The sequence below is a fragment of the Mobula birostris genome, chromosome 4 (genome assembly GCF_030028105.1).
Source record: "Mobula birostris isolate sMobBir1 chromosome 4, sMobBir1.hap1, whole genome shotgun sequence".
NCBI lineage: Eukaryota > Metazoa > Chordata > Chondrichthyes > Myliobatiformes > Myliobatidae > Mobula > Mobula birostris.
This window is the reverse complement of record NC_092373.1, coordinates 118,643,260-118,663,895: the sequence shown is the minus strand read 5'-3', so window position 1 is coordinate 118,663,895 and position 20,636 is coordinate 118,643,260. Positions and strand designations below refer to the sequence as shown.

The 20,636-nt window shown below is 41.0% G+C and overlaps 1 protein-coding gene across 1 annotated transcript in view; it reads left to right on the top strand.

Moving 5' to 3' along the window:
* The window catches only part of LOC140196007 (uncharacterized), a 31,488-nt gene extending 11,053 nt beyond the window's left edge, over positions 1 to 20,435 (top strand). Inside the window, exons 2-3 of the mRNA XM_072254695.1 lie at positions 5,675 to 5,799; positions 17,809 to 20,435. Coding sequence (XP_072110796.1) covers positions 19,121 to 20,338 — 1,218 coding nt within the window. The 5' untranslated portion in view covers positions 5,675 to 5,799; positions 17,809 to 19,120 and the 3' untranslated portion in view covers positions 20,339 to 20,435. The remainder of the gene's footprint in view (positions 1 to 5,674; positions 5,800 to 17,808) is intronic.
* Positions 20,436 to 20,636: the final 201 nt, after the last annotated feature.

Below are 20,636 nucleotides of genomic sequence, written 5' to 3'. Positions count from 1 at the left end.
GAGGCTGTGTCCTCAGGTCTTAGACTCCCACATCGGAGGAAACATCTTCTCCACATCCACTCTATTGAGGCCTTTCAACATCTGATAGGTTTCAATGAGGTCACCCCTCATTCTTCTGAATTCCAGTGAGTAGAGGCTACGAGCCTCCTCACATGACAAGCCTTTCAATCCTGGAATCATTTTCATGAACCACTTTTGAACCTTCTCCAATGTCAGCACATCTGGTCTTAGATAAGGGGCCCAAAACTGCTCACAATACTCCAAGTGAGGCCTCACCAGTGCTCTATAAAGCCTCAACATTACATCCTTGCTTTTATATTCTAGTCCTTTCAAAATAAATGCAAACATTGCATTTGCCCTCCTCACCAGCAACTCGATCTGCAAATTAACGTTTAGGGAATCCTGCACGCTAACTCCTAGGTCCCTTTGCACCTTAGAGTTTTGAATTTTCTCTCCATTTAGAAAATAGTCTACACTTTTATTTCTTCTATCAAAGTGCATGACTATACACTTCCCGGCACTGTATTCCATTTGCTATTTCTTTGCCCATTCTTCTAATCTGTCATAGTCCTTCCGTCACTTCTCTGCTTCCTCAAAAAACCCTGCCTTTTAAACTATCTTTGTATTGTCCACAAGTTTAGCCACAAAGCCGTCAATTCCATCTGGGTAGCCTCCAGCCTGATGGCATGAATATCAATTTCTCCTTCTGGTTAAAAAAATCCTTCCCCCTCTTACCTCTTCTCACCTGCCTATCACCTCCTCCTTTTCTTTCTCCTATGGTCCACTTTCCCCTCTTGTCATTTTCCTTCCTCTCCAGCCCTTTATCTTTCCTACCCACCTGCCACCTATCAGCTTCTAGCTATCCTCTTTCCCCTCCTCTTACCTTTTCATACTGGTGTTTTTGCCTCTTCCTTTCCAGCCCTGAAGAAGGGTCTCATCCCTAAATGTTGACTGTTTATTTATTTCCATGAGTGCTGAGTCCCTCCAACATTTTGTGTGTGTTGCTTTAGATTTCCAGCATCCGCAGAATTTCTAGTGAAAGTGACAAAGTGACTCTTGGCAAGAGGAACTCTTGTGGAAGCAGCAGGACATATGAAAGCACATTAGGACAGTGACTGTGTCAGTGTAGGTATGAGGTGTGGAGTGGCAGTGCATGGGAAGGTGAATGCTGCTGAGCGGCTGTGAGAGGATTGGCTGATGTGAATGTTGTGGTGGTGTTGGTGGGGTGGGTTAATAGGTAGAAGTGTTGATCATCTTGTTTTTGAGGAATGGGAGTAAGCCCTTTTAGGTCTAGTGGTCCTGGCATGGATGCTGTGAACCTCTACCCTGATGAGAGTGGGACAAACAGTCCATAAGTAGGGTCGGTGGGATCCTTCAAGATATTGCTGGTCTTTATCCAGCACCTTTCGATATATATGTCCTTGATAGCAGGTAGGCTGGTGCTGGTAATGCATTGAGCTGTTTTAACTACATGTGGTAGAGCCAACACTTCTGTCTGCCACAGTGCAGCTTCCATACCACAGCGAGGCAGCATGCTAGGATTTGCTTAATTGCTCATCTGTAAAAGGCCATGAGTATTGCTGTGTGTAGTCCAGCTCTCTTCAACCTCCGCACAAAGTAGATGCATTCATCTTCTTGGACCATGAGAGCTGTACGAGACGTGCACTCCCAGGGGGTTGGGACTGCTGTGCTGTAGATGTAAAGAGGGGTCTAAGTTGTGCGGGTTTTCCTGAAATTGATAACCATCTTCTTTGTCTTTTGGACTTTGAGGAAGAGGCTCTTTCACCTCCTCTCTGTAGCCGTCTAATCATCGTCGGTGATGAGCCCCACCAGTGTTGTGTCATCGGTGAACTTGACAATGTGATTGCTTGGGTGTTTGGCTGTGCAGTCACGTGAGCAGGGTGTACAGCAGTGGGCTCAGCACACAGCTCTGGGAGGCACCTGTGTTGAAGGTGATGGGGGTGGGGAGCAGTCACGCACCCTGACTGTACAATATTGTTGAATGCCAAACTGAAATCCAGGAACAGCACTCTGACATAAGTTTCCTTGTTTTCTAGGTGTGTCAGGGCCAGGGTCATAGAGCGGTTCTGATGGTAAACATACTGGTGAGTGTCCAGTGTGGCAGGAATGTAGTTTTTGATGTGTGCCATTACCAGCCGTTCAAAGCACTTCATGATAGTTAGTGTCAGTGCCACTAGGCAGTAGATATTTAGTTCTGAATCTGTAGTTCTGTAGCTTTGGTGCAGGGATAATGGATTGGAGTATGTGGGGACAGCAGCCTGAATGAGTGATAGTGGTGTCGTCAGCAGACTTGAATATGAATTGGACACACGGTCATAAGTGTTAAGCGAGTTGAGCAGGGGCTAAGCTCACAGCCTTGAGGTTCACCTGTGCTGATGGAGATCATGGAGGAGATGTTGTTACCAATCTGAACTGACTGAGGTCTGCAAGTGAGGAAATTGAGTATCCAATTGTACATGGAGGTACTGAGGCCAAGATATTGGAGCTTATTGATTAGTTTTGAGGGGATGATGGTATTGAATGCTGAATACTAGTACTGGATTAGTGGATAAAAAGCATCCTGATGGATGCATCTTTGCTGTTCAGATGTTCCAGGGCTCCTCTACTTTCTTATAAGTTTGTGTAGATTTGGCATGTCATCTAAAACTTTAACAGATGTCTACAGATGCACAGTGGAGAGCATCCTGACTGGTTACATAATGACTGGTATGGAAACATCAATGCCCAGGAATGGAAAAGTCAACAGAAAGTGGTGGATGCTGCCCAGTTTTTCACAGGGAAAGCCCTCCTCGTCGTTGAATATATTTACAAGGATCACTACACAAGAAAGCAGCATCCATCATCAAGGACTCCGACCATTTAGGCCATGCCCTCTTCTCACTGCTCTCGTCGAGCAGGAAGTACCACACCATCAGTTATTACCCATGAATAATCAATTATTGCTCCTGAACCAGCATGGATAACTTCACTCACCTCAACTCTGAACTGATTCCACAACCTCTGAACTCACTTTCCAGGACTACAGCTCATGTTCTCAGCATTATTATTTTTATTATTTGAACACTATGTCTTCCTTTGCATGTTGGTTGGTTGTCAGTCTTTATGTATAGCTTTTCATAAATTAACTTGCATTTTTTTTTGTTTTCCTGTAAATGCCTACAAGAAAATAAATTGCAAGGTGGTATATGAAGACATATACATACTTTGATGATAAATTTACTTTGACTTTTGACTTTGAGTTTAGTCTCACCTGCAAAATAGAACACCCTCCCTACACCTTACCAGTATTGTCTTGTTAATATTTTGTAAATCTTTATAAGATACTCCTCTCATGTTACTAAAATCTGATCCAATTAACCCAATGTTTCTTTAGATGTCAGTGAACCTTGAACTCTGGTGAACCTTTGACGGATTCCTTCCATAGCACCGATGTCCTTCCTCAGAGAAGAAGATCCAACTTACATGCAAAGATCAAAGTTCAAGATCTTGGTCTCACCGAGGCCTTGTACAATTGCAGCAAGACATCTGTGCTCCTATACAGATTGTCCTGAGATTACAAACGGATTCCATACTTGAGAACTGTCCATAAGCCGGTTTCTCCATAAGTCAGAAATGTCCATTTTCTACAATAACCAATATTGTATTGCCCAGTTTACACACACTATAAGCCTTTCATTTCTTTCAATACCCACCTGACCACTACCCATAATTAAATGAATGGAATAGATACTGCAATAGATGAAACGTTTTATTATTAGTAGTAGTTGTCTAAAAATGCTTTAAAACTGTATGGAGGAATTTGCATAGAATCACACTTTTAAGTGTATTTGAGTCCTCTTGCTATGAGGCCCACTGTTTTCTTAAATCATCCGCTGCATCTTCATGCTTACCTTCTGCAAATGGTGCATAAGGACATCTAGGTCTCTCTTCTTCCCCCCCCCCCCCCACCCCCTCCTGCAACTTATCACCATTCAGATAGTACTCTTTTATTGCCATCAAAGTGGATAACTTGACATTTTTCCTGGACTTTCCATGTATCTAATAGCCCTCAACCCATAAACCAGCCCTGAGCTTTTCTGCATCCTCCTCAGGGTTCACTCTGCCACCCAGCTTTGTGTCCTCTACAAGCCTGGAAGTTATCACATTTAAAGTTCAAAGTACATTTATTATCGGAAAAAAAAGACCATCAAGCCCCCAATGTGCAGGGAAAGAAAAAAAACAAATCGTACAAACAATAACAGCAAGCAATTAAAGGTCAATTTGTAACACCCAGTTTTATGACCTTGTGGCAAGCTGCATTGACCTCATGAGTAACATAAAAACATAATGAAAAATCGATGAGATGTAAATGTTGCTCCCAATGGTAACTGCCTGTGGTAATGGAAGTAGACTCAGCAGGCACAGAAGATCCCGGCCATAATAATGTTTGAATACAGAAGCTGCAGTTGGTACATCCTTACTTTGTGATATGACCTCTTAGGCATTGGAGAATTTGCCAGAACCATAAATTACAGATTTATTGATATTTCAGTTTGACATGCCCAATGTAATTGATTGACACAATCACACAAAAGCTCTAAAATTGCATGGGTGTTCAGAACTCCTGCTGGGACTGGGCATGTTAGGGACTTTGCCAATCACTGTGCTTTAGCAGAGATTTTCCCTGCTAAGTACATCAGTTACTAGCATTTTCACTTCTGCGACAACACCCCATCCAGGAATCTACAATATGTTGTGCACAGTGCTTGGTTTGTTAGGGCCTGTGTTTGCTTCTGTTTCTTGGTGAAAGCACATGCCCCATCATCACACTTCTGTCAACATTTTGATCATTTAAAACATTTCTCCATCTTTTCTTTGTGATCCAGGTCAGAAGCCCTTCAGCTTTGATATAGTCAATCCCACCAGTGAGGGCCAGAAATAAAGTCTGGCCTGTGCGTGCCTCCAGCCTCATCACTAGGCCTCTGACACTGCTGGACCTGTGAACAGGGACTGAAGCTCCACGTTAACGCTGGGTTCTGGCATGTCCTAAAGCTGGTTTAATCTCTGGGCCTTTATTGAGATTTTCCCTACTTCTTTTCAAGTTGCACTGGAAGAACTGCAATTGCCCTCAGATTATTTAAATTAACTTCAGTAGAAATCAAACAAATCAATGATTGTCTCATTTAACTAAGCAGATGGCTATTCTAAAGACAAACTATGAAATCTTGGTGTTACCAGTGCATCAAACTAAATGTTTCATATTTGTATAAGAGTTCTACTAAATCTTTCCTGTAAATATTATGTACTGAGGCATGCAGTAAACTGACCTTGCCCCTTACTTGAAATAGCATTTGTTTCGTCTTTCTATTTAATTAGGTTACAAAAGACCTTTTCAGTTTTCAAAACACAGATCTTTCTGCCAGAAACCATGTGTAAATTATAAGATGTTTTTGATGTTGATTATAAAATGTAATTACAAAAGTGGGTCGAACCATGAAGCAGTTCTTATCATCTAATGTTTACATAACTAAAGAGTCATCAAGTTTGATATTTTTTTCTGCATCAAAATTCAAATGTACAAATTTCAGTATTTAATATAAAAGGAATTAATTATTTTTTCTTAGTTTTTCTTGATCTCATTAATAAAAAAATCATTACTACTTTCTGCTTTCAGCGTGGGGATGATTGAGGGAACAGCTGACTAAGTATTAATTTGTTGCACAAGTACATTCAGCCTCCGCCAATGAGGAAAGTATTTCCACTTCAATCCAACAAGGAAGGAAAATTGGAAGTGAGGAGGTGAGCTTCTACTTTTGGTCACCTTTTGCCAATTTAGGTCTGGGGTGAAACTACAAAACAGTTCCAAACCATTGAAACCATTGGGTGGCACAGTTGTGTAGTGGCTAGCACAACGCGTTACGGTACAAGCAACCTGGGTTCAATTCCCGCTGCTGCCTGTAGGTTCTCTTCCGGACTGAGTGGGTTTCCTCCAGATGCTCTGGTTTCCTCCCATAGTCCAAAGACCTACTGGTTGGTAGGTTAATTGAACATTGTAAATTGTCCTGTGATTAGGCTAGGATTAAGTCAGGAGTTATTGGGTGGCACGGCTTGAAAGGCTGGAAGAGCTGATTCCCAAAAGTAGATAATCCGTCCACCACCCCACCCCCCATCCCAATGTTTAAAATTTCAAACTCATTGTTCTGAAGGTTCTTTTTACTTTTGTTGACACCTTGATTAAATATGATCATTTTGTATCTGGTAATATGGCCTCAAAGTGACATTTATAGAGTTTGGTCTTTCCTAACATTTACCAAGAAGGACTACAAAGAAAGTCATTCTCTTTAGCTGCATGTACAGTATAGTACAGAGTATTTGTACTCAGTTGTGAGCCTTTTCAGCTACTAATGAGTGTATTGTTGCTATAATAACCAAAGGATGTGTCCGTCTATTTTAGCATTTGAGTTGTGTACAATGTAAACTTAAAACGTTCATTTGACAAAAAGGATAATGTTTCAGTATATTTGTTGAGGGCAATAAAACAGAGGATATGACTGTGCTGTCAGGGTAGGGGGAAGCAAGCCTTCAAACCGTAGATTAATTATGTTATTAAAGCAGTTACCTTCTCACACTATCTTTCATTAAATTACACTCTTTTATTGTGGCCCACAACTGAAAAACCTATTAAAGGAGAATACAATGTTAGCATTAATTAGACATTAAAGCCCAGGCTTTTTGGTTTATGTAATAGTTATTGAAAGTAGCACAGAGAACATGTGTTGCCTCAAATCCCAGCTGGTCAGCATTAATTTCCAAGGCCAGTCTTATTATATGATTGCAGGTAAGTTCCAGCCATCAGGAGAACCATGGAATCAGAAGTTGCCTGCTTGAGGAAGCAGGAACTGGTGAGCAAGCAGAGAGTATAGAGCAGCACCTTAAGGGGCCACCCTCCTTTCAATTTCCCACTCATATTGGAACTAAATGTGAACTCGAGGACCTTATGCTCATCACACATCGATGGAAAATCTTTAGCAATCTTACTAGGTCAGGTAAGACTAAAGCCAATGGCACCTTTCAGTAAAATACAGTACTAATGTCCTCCAATTGGTGGCCCAGTATCCTTCAATAACTGGAATTGCCCTCCCTTGAAAGCCTTTGCATGCTTCAACCACACATGATTTGCACGTCATCATATCGAAGAACGAACATACATTTGTCATGGTTCAGGATGCATTGAAATGTTTAATGGCCAATGAAGTACAACGGACATGTATTTGTTGCCGTTCGGGGCAAAAGGAGGCACTTAATTTGCATGCAGCAAGCTTCCTGTGAAAAGTACATTAACGATAACAAGATATTCTGAGAGTTACCCACAAATGGTACGAAATTATCAGGTGAAGAGCAGAGTTAAGTGATTAAGTATGATGTTTGACAGTGGACACCCCACTATATGCTCAGTTCGGTGTTAGTAGCATTTCACTGTCTGCTTCATTACTCAATGCCTGGAATGACAAGATAGTATAGTAATGATAGTAATGACAAGATAGCTTTTGTATAGTAGATATAATCTAAACCAACCGCAGATACTTAGTGCTGATAATTGGTAGCTTAAGAATCAGAATCCGGTTTAAAATTCTAAACCAATCAGTATTGAGAAATAAAGAGTTTAAATGAGGGTAGCGAGTTAGAAAGGACATACTCGAAATAAACTCAGTCAAAGACATAACATATGGGCCTAAATTTCAGCCTGGTGAGGAACAGTTCAGAGCTATCCTATACTGTATATACAGTACTTACTATACAAACTATGTACTGGTATTGGAAGCTGTCCAAAAGAGATTTGCTAGAATAAGAGTGGTTGGAGAAATTAGATTTATGTTCTTTGAAGTTCAGAAGAATGAGAAGTGATGCTATTGAAACGTAGGATCCTAAGGGGGAAAGCAATATAGACTGTGAGATATTTACACAAGTGGGAGTCCAGAATGAGAGGCATAGTTACCAAATAATGGGGTGGTAATTTAAAACTGAGATGCATAGAAACTTCCTCTTGCATACAATGAGGGATGGAGGGGGCTAGACCACGGGGGGTAATAGTTGTGTTGTCAGCAAATTTATAGATGGCATTTGAGCCTAGCAGCCATGAGTGTAGCAAGAGTAGAGCAGTGGGCTAAGCACACATCCTTGAGGTGCGCCAGTGTTGACTGTCAGCTAGGTCAGATGTTATTTCCAATCCACATAGATTGAAGTCTTCCAGTTAGGAAGTCAAGGATCCAGCTGCAGAGGGTGGTACAGAGGCAAACGTTTTGGAGCTTTTTAATCAGAACTGTAGAAATGCTTGTGTTATACCCTGAGCTGTAGTCAATAAACAGCAACCTGATATAGGTATTTATATTGTCCAGGTGATCCAAGGAGACAATGAGATTGTACCTGCGTTAAACCTATTGTGGCGATAGGCAAATTGCAGTGGGTCCATGTTCTTGCTGAGACAGGAGTTAACTCTAGGCATAATCAACCTCTCTAAGCACTTCCTCACTGTAGCCGTGAGTGCTACTGGACAGTAGTTGTTAAAGCAGCTCACCCAGCTCTTCTTAGGCACTGGTGTGATTGTTGCCCTTTTAATAACTTGGTATCTGCTAATTATTGTCATTCAGCCTCTCTTGACATTGAACATTAGTATTGTAGTCTCATTTTACCAGATTTTGTGTCCTGCAGGAGATTTTAAAAATGGCAATTTGCTCCCTATCAAACCGACGTATTCGCCTCTGTGGATGCTGTGCATTTCCTCCATTTTCTGTTTACATTTCAGATTTTCAGTATCAGCTTCCTTTTTGCTACAAACCCCTTTTTTCCAGACTCTTCATTCTTTCCTTCTTGCTTAACTTGTGTTATGTATTTATTTATTTATTATTTAGTTATTTATTAAGATACAGTGCAGAATAGGCCCTTCTGGACTTTTGAGCCACACCACCCAGTAATCCCCCAATTCATGTAAAAATCAATGAAACTCTGGAACAGAATCCAAACGTACCTCAGTCATAACCACTCTGCTCTACTCATGACAAGTGGGTTGGTCATTATAATTAAGGCTACCTGTCTTCATCTTTTAAAGCTACTTAATCATTAACCTAAGGTGGCCTGGTTTCCCAGGCAAAGGATAAGCCAGCAATGAAAAGTAAGCAAGATAGTGTGAATTCTACAATGCAAGTGTTTTACAACACCATTTGAGTGCCAGGTGAACAAAGATTTTTCTGCAGTCTCTTATCAAAATGAATTTCTCTGGTCAGGAACTTCCACCCGAAGACTGCAATTCAGCACATATTCCCAAGAAGTGTTCCTCTTTGTTCTGCAGTCTTAAAATGGACAGGTATCATCTCTTCCCCACCCACCATGCAAAAGCAAAAAAAATAGGAACAAGAATAGGTCCCTTGAACGTTCAAGCTTGCCCACTATTCAATATGATCATGATTGAATTGTCCTGTATTTCTTCTCTTCTTCAGTGTCAATTCCTTATTGTCCTCGAATTTCAGCTCTTTTAAAAAATTATTGACCTTCTCTAAATTTATCCCCCATGGTCTAGCCTCCTCCATCCCTCATTGTATGCAAGAGGAAGTTTCTATGCACCTCAGTTTTAAATCACCACCCTATTATTTGCCAACCATGCCTCTCATTCTAGACTCCCACTTGTGTAAACATCTCACTGTCTATACTGCTTTTCCCCTTAGGATCTTACGTTTCAATATGATCTCTTTTCATTCTTCTAAACTTCTCAGAACATAAATCTAATTTCTCCAGCCACTTGTGATAGGACAACCCTCTTATTCTAGCAAATCTCTTTTGGACAGCTTCCAATACCAGTACGTAGTTTGTATAGTAGGTACTGTATATACAGTATAGGATAGCTCTGAACTGTTCTTCGCCAGGCTGAAATTCAGGCCCATATATTATGTTCTTGCCTGAATTTATCTTGAGTATGTGCTTTCTAACTCACTTGTCCTCATTTAAACTTTTTATTTCTCAATACTGATTGGTTTAGAATTCATCCTGGTGCCTGCCATTTAAACTTGGGCCCAGAGTGATTCACTTTCTTTGTTGTTTTATTATACACTTGAATTATTAGTCAGCTAAATATTTTCCGGTGTATGGTGAAGTTGTTCCTAACAGCACTTGCCTGCACTGAAAATCTGGAAGTTTTTATTTCTGTTATGAGTACAAATATCCTTAACAATTCTGATCTTAAATGTGGGTGAGGCCACCCTCAGGATGTAGGAGCAACACCTTATATTGCATCTGGGTACCCACCAACCTGATAGCATGAATAACGATTTCTTCTGCTCAACAAATTTCTTCCCCACACACCTCTCCCATTCCTCTATTCCCCATTCTGACCTATTTCTTCTTGCCTGCCTGTCACTTTCCCCTGACTCTCCCCCTCCTTCCCTTTCTCCTATGGGCCACTCTCCTCTCCTATTAGATTATTTCTTTTCCAGCCCTTGACCTTTTCCACCCACTTGGCTTCACCCATCACCTTCATGTCTGCCTCTTTCCCCTCCCCCCACCTTTTTATTCTGGCATCTTCCCCCTTCCTACTCAGTCCTGAAGAAAGGTCTCGGCCCGAAACGTCGACCGTTTATTCTTTTCCATAGATGCTGCCTGACTTGGTGAGTTCCTCCAGCTTTTTGTGTGTGTTGATTTGGATTACCAGCATCTGCAGACTTCCTTGTGATTGTGATCTTTAATCACCCCTGCAGCTTGCCTCACAATGGCAGAGAGCAGGGAAGGTGAGTAGTTAGTCCAACACTCTGGACAAGTTACAGGCCAGGAAGCCATCCATTTCCACAACAGCCACATTTTATTTAAGTTAAGTAATCACTTCCGTAACTCTTACTTCAAACCAGCTTTGTTAATGATAACAGCCAGACTGCAATTCCTCCTTAGGTCTGAGAAAGGAAGCACCACTTCTGATGAAGGCACATGGACTGAAAGCAATAACATGAAATGTTTTTCTTCCCACAGATGCTGTCTTAGCTGCTGAACATTTCTAGCTTTTTCTGCTTTTATTTCAGATTACTCACTGTGGTTTTCACTGTGGCTTTCACTGTGGCATTCCGCTCGTCCTCACTGAAATGAAGAGTGGGTACCTGAGTAATTCATTTTCCTCTGCGGAATCAGGAGAAGGAAAGGAAAAACCTTGAAAGAAAGTTTCTGCTTTTCCTGGTCCAGACTCTTTAATTCCTTTATCACAATATCTTCTCACTAACCTCTGTACAGGGCTTTTCTCCCCCTATATCTCTCAGCAGGAAGACAGTCCCTCATATAGGATTACAGACAATTTGCCAAAGAAATGTAAAAGTTGCCTAACCTTCTCTCAATGTGTGCAACCATCATCAGCATTTATGAAATATTTAGTCGTCTGATCGCTACCTTTTTTAGAATGGTGTGATAGCTTTCCTTTCAAACTGAAAACCTGACCATTGTTATGAAAGATCAAGAAGGGAAACTTGGTGCCCCAGTGGCACTCGGTAATTGATTAGCTGGATAAATATGGGCTGGAGATGGAAGTACTGTTGCATTGGAAGTATTTTGGAAAAGGGAAATTGTTTCTTCAAAGCTCAACCAGTCTGGAAAGGAAATGTGCTGCTCTGTGATCGATGATAATGTAACAGGACCACGCGACCACAGGATGGAGCTGTTAACAAATGTTAGGACTTCTTTTCCCAGCAGCACAATGAACTAAAGCTGTGTTTCAGCATTGTATGTTTTTTTTTCATATTGAAATATAATAAAGGGCCTTTGCAGGTTGTTTTGCTTCATGCTGGAAATTTGACCAGGCACCTGCTTGTGTGAACCACCCTTGAGGCCCTGAAGTAAATTTTGTATCGAGAGCACACTGAGACACTGTTCCTGATGTATCATTTGGAAGAGTGCAGAGAGCAGTCTATGCTAGGCTTGTTCCTGTTGATTGACCAGCGTCCAGTTACTGTAGCTCTTTAAGAATTGATGGTTTGGGGTCTCTCAAAATATCTTGCAAAGATACAATCCTGTTGATGTGTGCAAGAATTTTGTACCAGGATCATATAACGAGACAGGACCCCCATTTGCACTGTAAATGAGCGTTTCACTCATTTTAGAAGGGTAGGCTCTCGCCAGCTTACACTTTTGATGTACCACCAGCTTGGGTGTTATTGGGTTGCAACCTTGCACATCATCTGCTCTTCCCTAATAACAAGCACAGAAAGGCAGACCACATGGCGCGGGAGTGTAGTGGTTAGCACAACGCTCTACTGTACCAGCAACCTGGGTTCAATTCTCTCCATTGCCTGTAAGGAGGTTTAGTATACTCCCCATGACAGCGGGGGTTTCCTCCAGGTGCTCCAGTTTCCTCCCACAATCTAAAGACAGACCGGTTAGTAGGTTAGTTAGGCGTTGTAAATAGTCCTGTGATTAGGCTAGGGTTAACTTGAGGGATTGCTGGGCAGCATGGCTGGAAGGCATGAAAGGGCCTGTTCCACACTGCATCTCAATAAAATAAAATAGAAATAAAATTTGATTTTTGCCGTCCTTTTCCCGTTCTTACAGCCCTGTCCCTCTATTTGCTTTTCAGGTATTTAAGGATTACATAAAACTAAATTGTAAAGGCTATTATAGTAAGTATGATGGCAGTACAAAGTCAATGAATTTATTACTGGGTTGCAAAACATGCAATGTTATATTCTTGTTTGCTTTGGCATTTCTTTGATTGTTACTATCCAGAGCCATAGATTGGAATTAACCAGTGTATGTCAATCAGAAACATAAACCACTTATTAATATTACAAATTCCAACACACTTACAGACAAGTTCAGAGTTTGCTTCAACTTCAGCACATTGAATAAATGTAAGACATTTATTTTCAGACCGGCAGTTGACTTGTAATAAGATTTTTCGAGCTGATTGCTGAAGTTATTTGCCTTTAACAGCTGATACAAAAGGATTTCCAATCTTGTGAATAAACTTGAGCAGCATGATCATGTTTCACTTTATGGAGTTAGTCTTTAAACAAGGGATGGAGCTGTAACTCAGTAAATCTATAGAAATAAAGAGATTCAGACCCGTAATAACTAAAGTGGATTATACTGATGGAAAAATTGCATTTTACAGAGGCAGGACAAGCCAGTTTCAGTGGATGATAGTGTTCATTTTATTAAAAGCTCCAGTAAATGCCAGAGCAAAGCAGTTACTTCTGATATGGATTATATGAAGATGAATGATCAACTGTTTAGATATTTAGAAGAAAAGTTAGTGCTGTGTCATTTTTATGCTAAAAGCTACACCAAATACCACAAATAAGTCGGTAAGGAGAGCAAGAGCGTGGAGAAAATCTTCCATTTATCTCACAGCACTGGAGAGGACAACTGTGCCAGAGTAATTACATTCACCCCGCAGATGCTGTGTTTTACTTTCCAAATCCTTGCAATTACTGCTAATGCTGTGTATCAGATGTCACATCTATGGATTACTCTGGCATTTAAGGTTTCTTGGTGCTGAATCTAGCAGCAGATAGAGCAGGGGTTTGTGTAGACATTATTGCATTTTCCATTGTGCTAGAACTTTAAAAAGACTATTTCTTCATTTCCTGTAATTACTTTATGCTTCTGCATGGAAGAAAATGCCACCATTTAAGCTCTGCAGTTATAATAAAACAACTTTAAAGGAGAGTGACAATAACCATACCACACTATTAGGTTACAATCGAATGAAGTTTACCATTGACTAAATATTTTATCATTGCTGATAGAAATTGCACAAATTGAGAAAGCGTTAGGTAAGATTTACATTTATTTTTGCAACTATCTGTAATCCTGTATGAGGAACTAAATACTGTGAATAAAGCTTTTGATGGTACTGTTTCCAGTGCTAAGAAGCAGATGCAAAGGATTTATTTCAGTGAAGAGTAGACTTCTCATTAGTGTCTCAGTCAATCAGTAACAGCAGTACAGCTGAAATTATCTAGTTATCAATATGTTTCTGACTATAAGTCCATAAGACCATAAAATATAGGTGCAGAAGTAGGCCATTTGGCCCATCAAGTCTGCTCCACCATTCAGTCATGGGCTGATCCAATTCTTCCAGTCATCTCCACTCCCCTGCCTTCTCCCCATACCTTCTGATGCCCTGGCTAATCAAGAACCTATCTACCTCTGCCTTAAATACACCCAATGACTTGCCTGCACAGCTGCTCATGGCAACAAATTCCACAGATTTACCACTCTCTGACTAAAGCAATTTCTCCACATCTCTGCTCTACATAGATGTCCTTCAGTCCTGAATTTGTGCCCTCTTGTCCTAGACTCCCCTACCATGGGAAATAATTTTGCCATATTTCCAATTTAACCAATTTCCCTCGGGATTAATAAAGTATGACTATGGCTATGACTATGACTATATCTAATCTGTTCAGGCCTTTTAATATTCGGAATGTTTCTATGAGATCCTCCCCCTCATTCTCCTGAACTCCAGAAAATACAACCCAAGAGCTGCCAGATGCTCCTCACATGGTAACCTTTTCATTCCTGGAATCACTCTCGTGTATCTTCTCTGAACCCTCTCCAATGTCAGTATATCCTTTCTAAAATAAGGAGCCCAAAACTGCACACAATACTCCAAGTGTGGTCTCACGAGTGCCTTATAGAGCCTCAATATCACATCCCTTCTCCTGTACTCTATTCCTCTAGAAATGAATGCCAACATTGCATTCGCCTTCTTTACCACTGACTCAACCTGGAGGTTAATTTTTAGGGCTGGGGTCCCCAACCTTTTTTGCACTGCGGACCGGTTTAATATTGACAATATTCTTCTGGACCGGCCGACCGGGGGGTGGGGGGTGGGTAGGGTTGCCAATGGATAGGAGTAGCAGTCAAATATGTTGTGTTTACTCCGAGAAAGACTACCTTGACCATAAAGCCTTGCGCGGGCACCAGTGCGCATGTGTGACTTGCGCATGCATGTACGTGCTGATTTTATTCTACAAATCGTTCTTGGCGATTCAGTTCGGGGCGGGGGGGATGGTGTTAATCACGACCGGAATATAGGTGATAAGTGGCTAATACACTCAATTTCATTTCTAAAAGGGTTTATCTAACGAATTTAATATTAAACACACAGCGCATATTTTCCTCGCATGAATATAGTGATAAGTCAATTATCAGGCTAGGACAGGGGAGCTTGAAGTAAGTGTTGAACGAACTTCCAGTAGAACTGGTAGAGGCAGGTTCGATATTGTCATTTAAAGAAAAATTGGGTAGGTATATGGACAAGAAAGGAATGGGCGGTTATGGGCTGAGTGCAGGTCGGTGGGACTAGGTGAGAGTAGTGTTCGGCACGGACTAGAAAGGCAGAGACAGCCTGTTTCCATGCTGTGATTGTTATATGGTTATATAAGTCACTTAAAAGTCAATAACATCATAACATTTTAAGTAATGTTTGGATATTAAACACACGGCACATATTTTCCCCGTATAAACATATAAAGCCATTGCAACACACCAATATCGCTGAATCAGTGGGAGCCCTGGGCTTGTTTCCCTGCAATAAGATAGTCCTATCGAGGGGTGATGGGAGACAGTGAGACTCGAAGGGGGTTCCGTATGTCCAGTCTATTCCGCAATTTAGTTTTCGTTACATTCATTGCAGAGATATGTTGGAAATGGAAGCAACGTTTTCAGTGCTTTTGTGACTACCTGAAGGTATTTAGCCTTGACTCTGATCCAGAATGCTGGCAGAGATGTTATGTCAAACATATTTTTCAGCCCGCTGTCACTTGCAAGCTCGAGGAGTTGATCTCCTTCCCACGCTGACATGGATGACGCGCGGGTAATGACCTTGTGTGCATTCAAGCTCAACAGTGGGCGTGACAGGGAATGAGGAAAGGTGCAGCTGACTCATATTGGCAAATCATATCGTTTCCTCGCGGTCCGGTAACGCATGCTTTGCTGCCCGGTAGTTGGGGACCGCTGTTTTAGGGTATCCTGCACAAGGACTCCCAAGTCCCTTTGCATCTCTGTATTTTGAATTCTCTCCCCAACTAAATAATACTCTGCCTGTTTATTTCTTCCACCAAAGTGCATGACCATACACTTTCCAATATTGTATTTCATACCACGTCCTGTTTCTCATGCTAATACAGTGACTGTATGTCAGAAATACTTCATCAGCTGTCAATGTCCTGAAGTAGTGAAGGATGTTGAATAAACACAAGTTATTTTGGCATTTTACCTCCACATTTAAATTTGCTTTAAGTTCTGACTGTTAATATAAGGCAGAAAGTTAGGATAATACCAAAGCAGTTGGCACGGTGCTGTTACTACTCTAGGGGATCCAGTGTTTGGAGTTCAATTCTCGCCGCTGTCTGAAGGAAGTTTGTCCATTCTCCCCGTGACCCTGTGGGTTTCCTCCGGGTGCTCCGGTTTTCTCCACCAGTCCAAAAACCTACCGGTTATAGGACTTCTGGTCATTGTAAATTGTCCTGGGATTAGGCTAGGATTAAGTCAGTGGATAGTAGATCATTTTATTGAGATACAGCATGGAAGAGGCCTTTCCGGCCTTTTGAGCCACATTGCCCGACAATCCCCGATTTAATCCTGACCCTATCACAGGACAATTTACAATAACCAATTAACCTACCCACACAGTCATGGGGAGAATGTACAAGCTCCTTACAGGCAGTGGCAGGATTTGAGCCCAGGTCTCTGATACTGTAAAGTGTTGTGCTAACCACCACACTACTATGTCGCCCTAAGGTATAGAAAATATTTACTTTAACGCACTTTTTCAGGCAGGGTTTGAATGGCAATTGCATTTTAATATTTTGAAATGTGTAGCTGTTATTAGAGTTGATGGAATGTGTTTAATAAGGTAACATAGAACATTACAGCACAATACAGGCCCTTCAGCCCAAAATGTTGCGCCAAATTTTTAACCTACTCCAAGGTCAATCAACCCTTCCCTCCATTTTTCTTTCATCCATGTTTCTAAGAGTCTCTTAAATGTGCCTAATCATAAGTGTCTCCACCGTCCCCTGACACTGCATTCCACTCACTTGCCATTCTGTCACTGATTCTTGAGACTTCGGCGAAAACATGTCTCACTAAGAAAAGTGCTAATTCTGTTGAAAATGAATAACATTTTCTTATTTAAAATAACCAGGGTTGATCATCTGAGGGTCTTCTGCACAAATGCAACATTTTTTCATATGTTTGTTTTTAATTTTATAATTTATATGATTATAGCCCAGTACCCATAAAATCAGTTGTCCTCAGACAAGAGATTATCATTTCAATTTGATAAAAAAGTGTGAAAAAAATCATTTAAAATGTATAATATATATGCCAGATGAAAGAGTAGAGTGAAAAACCTCTTTAAAACTAAAAGCAGTGAATTTTCAACAATATTTACTCTTATTTTGTAGTTGCTCAAAATGTGTCCCAAGTTTTCTGTCTGACGGTGGTGACAAATAGTTTAACAGTGTTGACAAAAACATCCAAATCATCCTCAGTGGAGGCTTGAATGTAATTTATGATCACATTAGATAGTAATATGGCTTGTAATGTTTCATTAACCTCTTTATTTATAGCATACATAATTTCCCCTTTATTTCTTCCACACACAGGCCTACAATATTTCCTTACTATATGTATCCCCAATGACTAAAACCATAAATGTAGTTGCACCATTTCATAAAATTTCACCAAATTAAACATAATTAAAGTCATTGTAATTTTGCACAATTTCATAGTAATGCTGTTAAATTCTGACCTTCCTTTTATATATTTTAGGAAATTATGGCTAGGCAGCAGCTATCAGTGGTGGAGCGAAGGAGAAGAAACAGGGAATACCAAAAAAGTGGAGAGAGAAAATACATAGTGAACCAGAGTTAAAGGAGGAATACCTGAGAAAGGAAAAGCAAAGATGGAAGAAGAGAGTCGAGGATGGGAAGATAAAAACTATCAGTGACTTGAATAAAAGGGAGAAGGGGAGTAAGAGAAAGGCGTGGAAACGTCGACAGCAAGAGTCAAGAGAGCGTAAGAGAAACTGCCCCAGATAGTCCTTTGGATCAGACTATATAGGAGCCAGCTCGCAGTAGACAGTCTATAGCAGGGGAAAGGGAAAGAAAGAAAACAAAAACAAGATACTTGTGAGAGGTGAAAGCTTTGAAAAATAAATTTCAAGAGATAATAAAAGATAGGAACAAACTGAAAAAGCGTTGGCGGTGAGAGCAAACTAGAAATAAGAAAACACAAGAATCAAGAAAAAAAACAGAGCAGATACTACAGGGAAGCAAAGTCAAAACCCCTCCATCAAGAAAATCCTGCTCTTCCACAACTGTCTCATTCAAGAATTTAATCAAAAGAAAGATAATTTACAGTCGCTCCGCAAATCTGCTCAAAAATCAAAGAACTTGACTCTGTCAGGCAGGGTTCTAAAGAAATATCGCCTAATACACCAGACAAAGCAGTTCGGGCTGACATACAACATGCTGCGAAAGAGAAGGACTACTGACAGAAAGCCCACTTACATTCAAACAATAACCCAGATGGTTCAGGATTTCTACCATAATGCTGCACGAATGACGACTGACAAACAGGACACGATAACATGGAAGAAAATAAAGCATCAGAGATAATTCTGACTGACACAATATTCAACCTCCACAGGGAGTTCATCAAAAAGGAGCCAACTGTAAAACTCAGTTATTCATCCTTCTGTGCTTTACGTCCATTCTATGTCACAGCACCAGAACCATCAGATCGAAAGACATGCCAATGCCAATACCATGGAAATGCAAAGCTGATGTTTGAGGTCCTAAGAGCATATGGTGTTGACAAGTCTAGCAAACTAGGGGGTAGTTTTGAACTTGTGTGTTGTTCTCAGACAAGCAAGGCATATCTTCTGCGCTCCTGCACCCAGTGTCTCCACAAGCAACCCCACAGCAAGAGTTGACCGATGTTGAGTGGCAGCAATGGGAATGAATTCGAGACCAAAGAGCAGATGGAATTTACTACAATACAAGACTTGTGAAGCACAATGACACACTGGCAGAGCTCATCAAACTGTATGAAGACAAACTAAAGATTGAAACAACAACACATGTGTGCTTGGTTCAGAACCAGTCCAGGGAATACAGGAGCAAATTGCAATGAAAGCACTGTAATTGTGCATGTGGACTTTTCTGAGGCATGGAAATGCAAATGTAGTTCTGGGGTACAGTCATGCCATTTTGGTCAGAACCTCCCACAGCTCAATCTGCACACTGGCATGTACTACACAAAAAGAGAGAAAGCAGGATTTTGTACAATATCAGAATCCAAACGACAGGATGCTTCTGCCATTTGGACTCACATGGAACCAGTCCTCAGAGATATTCATTTAAAATTTCCAAAAGTTGATACCATTGAATTTTGGTCAGATGGCCTGAGCAAGCAGTACAAAAACAAGAAGAACTTCTCTCTCTTCTGCAATGTCCCTCCAACACTGGGTTTCCAGAGAACAACCTGGAACTTCTTCGCCACTTCACGTGGGAAGGGAGCTCCAGATGGCATTGGGGAAACTGTGAAAAGGACTGCAGACAACCTTGTACTATGGGGGAATGACATTGTAGATGGCAAGATCTTTCATGAGATGGTTGGGAGAAGCCTTTGCAGTACTCAGCTCTATCATATTGCTGAACGTGACATGCAGACATATGATGCACTCCTTTCTCAACCACTAAAACCTGTACCAGCAATGAGGAAAATCCATCAGGTCATACCTTACGGAAACAGCATCCATTGCAGATCATTGTCACGTTTCTGCAGTGAGCCATACATGTGCCAGTGTTTCAGCCCAACAACATTTCAGTTGACTGAAAATACACATGCCAGGGTACAGGCTGAAGAGAATCATGGCCCTACCACAATGGGAGGGCCTTTGGCAATGCTGATGGAGGAAATGGAGCAGGAACCCCAGAGTGGTCCTGACGGGACTACGACAGATATATCTGCTGGGGTCATTAATTGTGGAGATTGGCTTGCAGTCATTTATGACCAAAATTGGTGGTTAGCAAAGGCTGTCACTGTGGATGCTCATCATCAAGATGTTCAATTGGAGTCTTTCCACCCTCATGGGCCCAACACGCGCTTCCATCCAAAACCAGGTGGAAAGGATATGTGCTTTGTACCAGTTGAAGATATTCTGGTCAAACTGATGGAGCCATCATCACTGGGTCGTGCAAGCAGGACAAGGGAGATCTATCACCTGTCTGCTGAAGTCATGGGCTTCATAGAGGAGGAGCATATTAATCGTCTACTTCCTGCTAAAGCTGACTGAACATTTTCGAAGATTTTCAAGTCCAGAAATGGATGGAATTTTTTTTTTTAGTTCCTGGTGTGTTTTCTGATATTTATGCTTAAACATTACAGTTGTACTGTAGTTTTTATTTTGCTGTTTACCATTGTTAATATTTACAGAAGGATAAAATGTACATGACAAATTGTTATTTGTTGTACCAAATTGTTAAATAAAGTTGTTAAGCAAGGAAGCATTGAGTTGAGTGGTGAAAAGGTTGGAATTGTTTGTTGTAATTAGGCCACTGCCACCACCGTCAGGTCCCAGTCACCACTGTCAG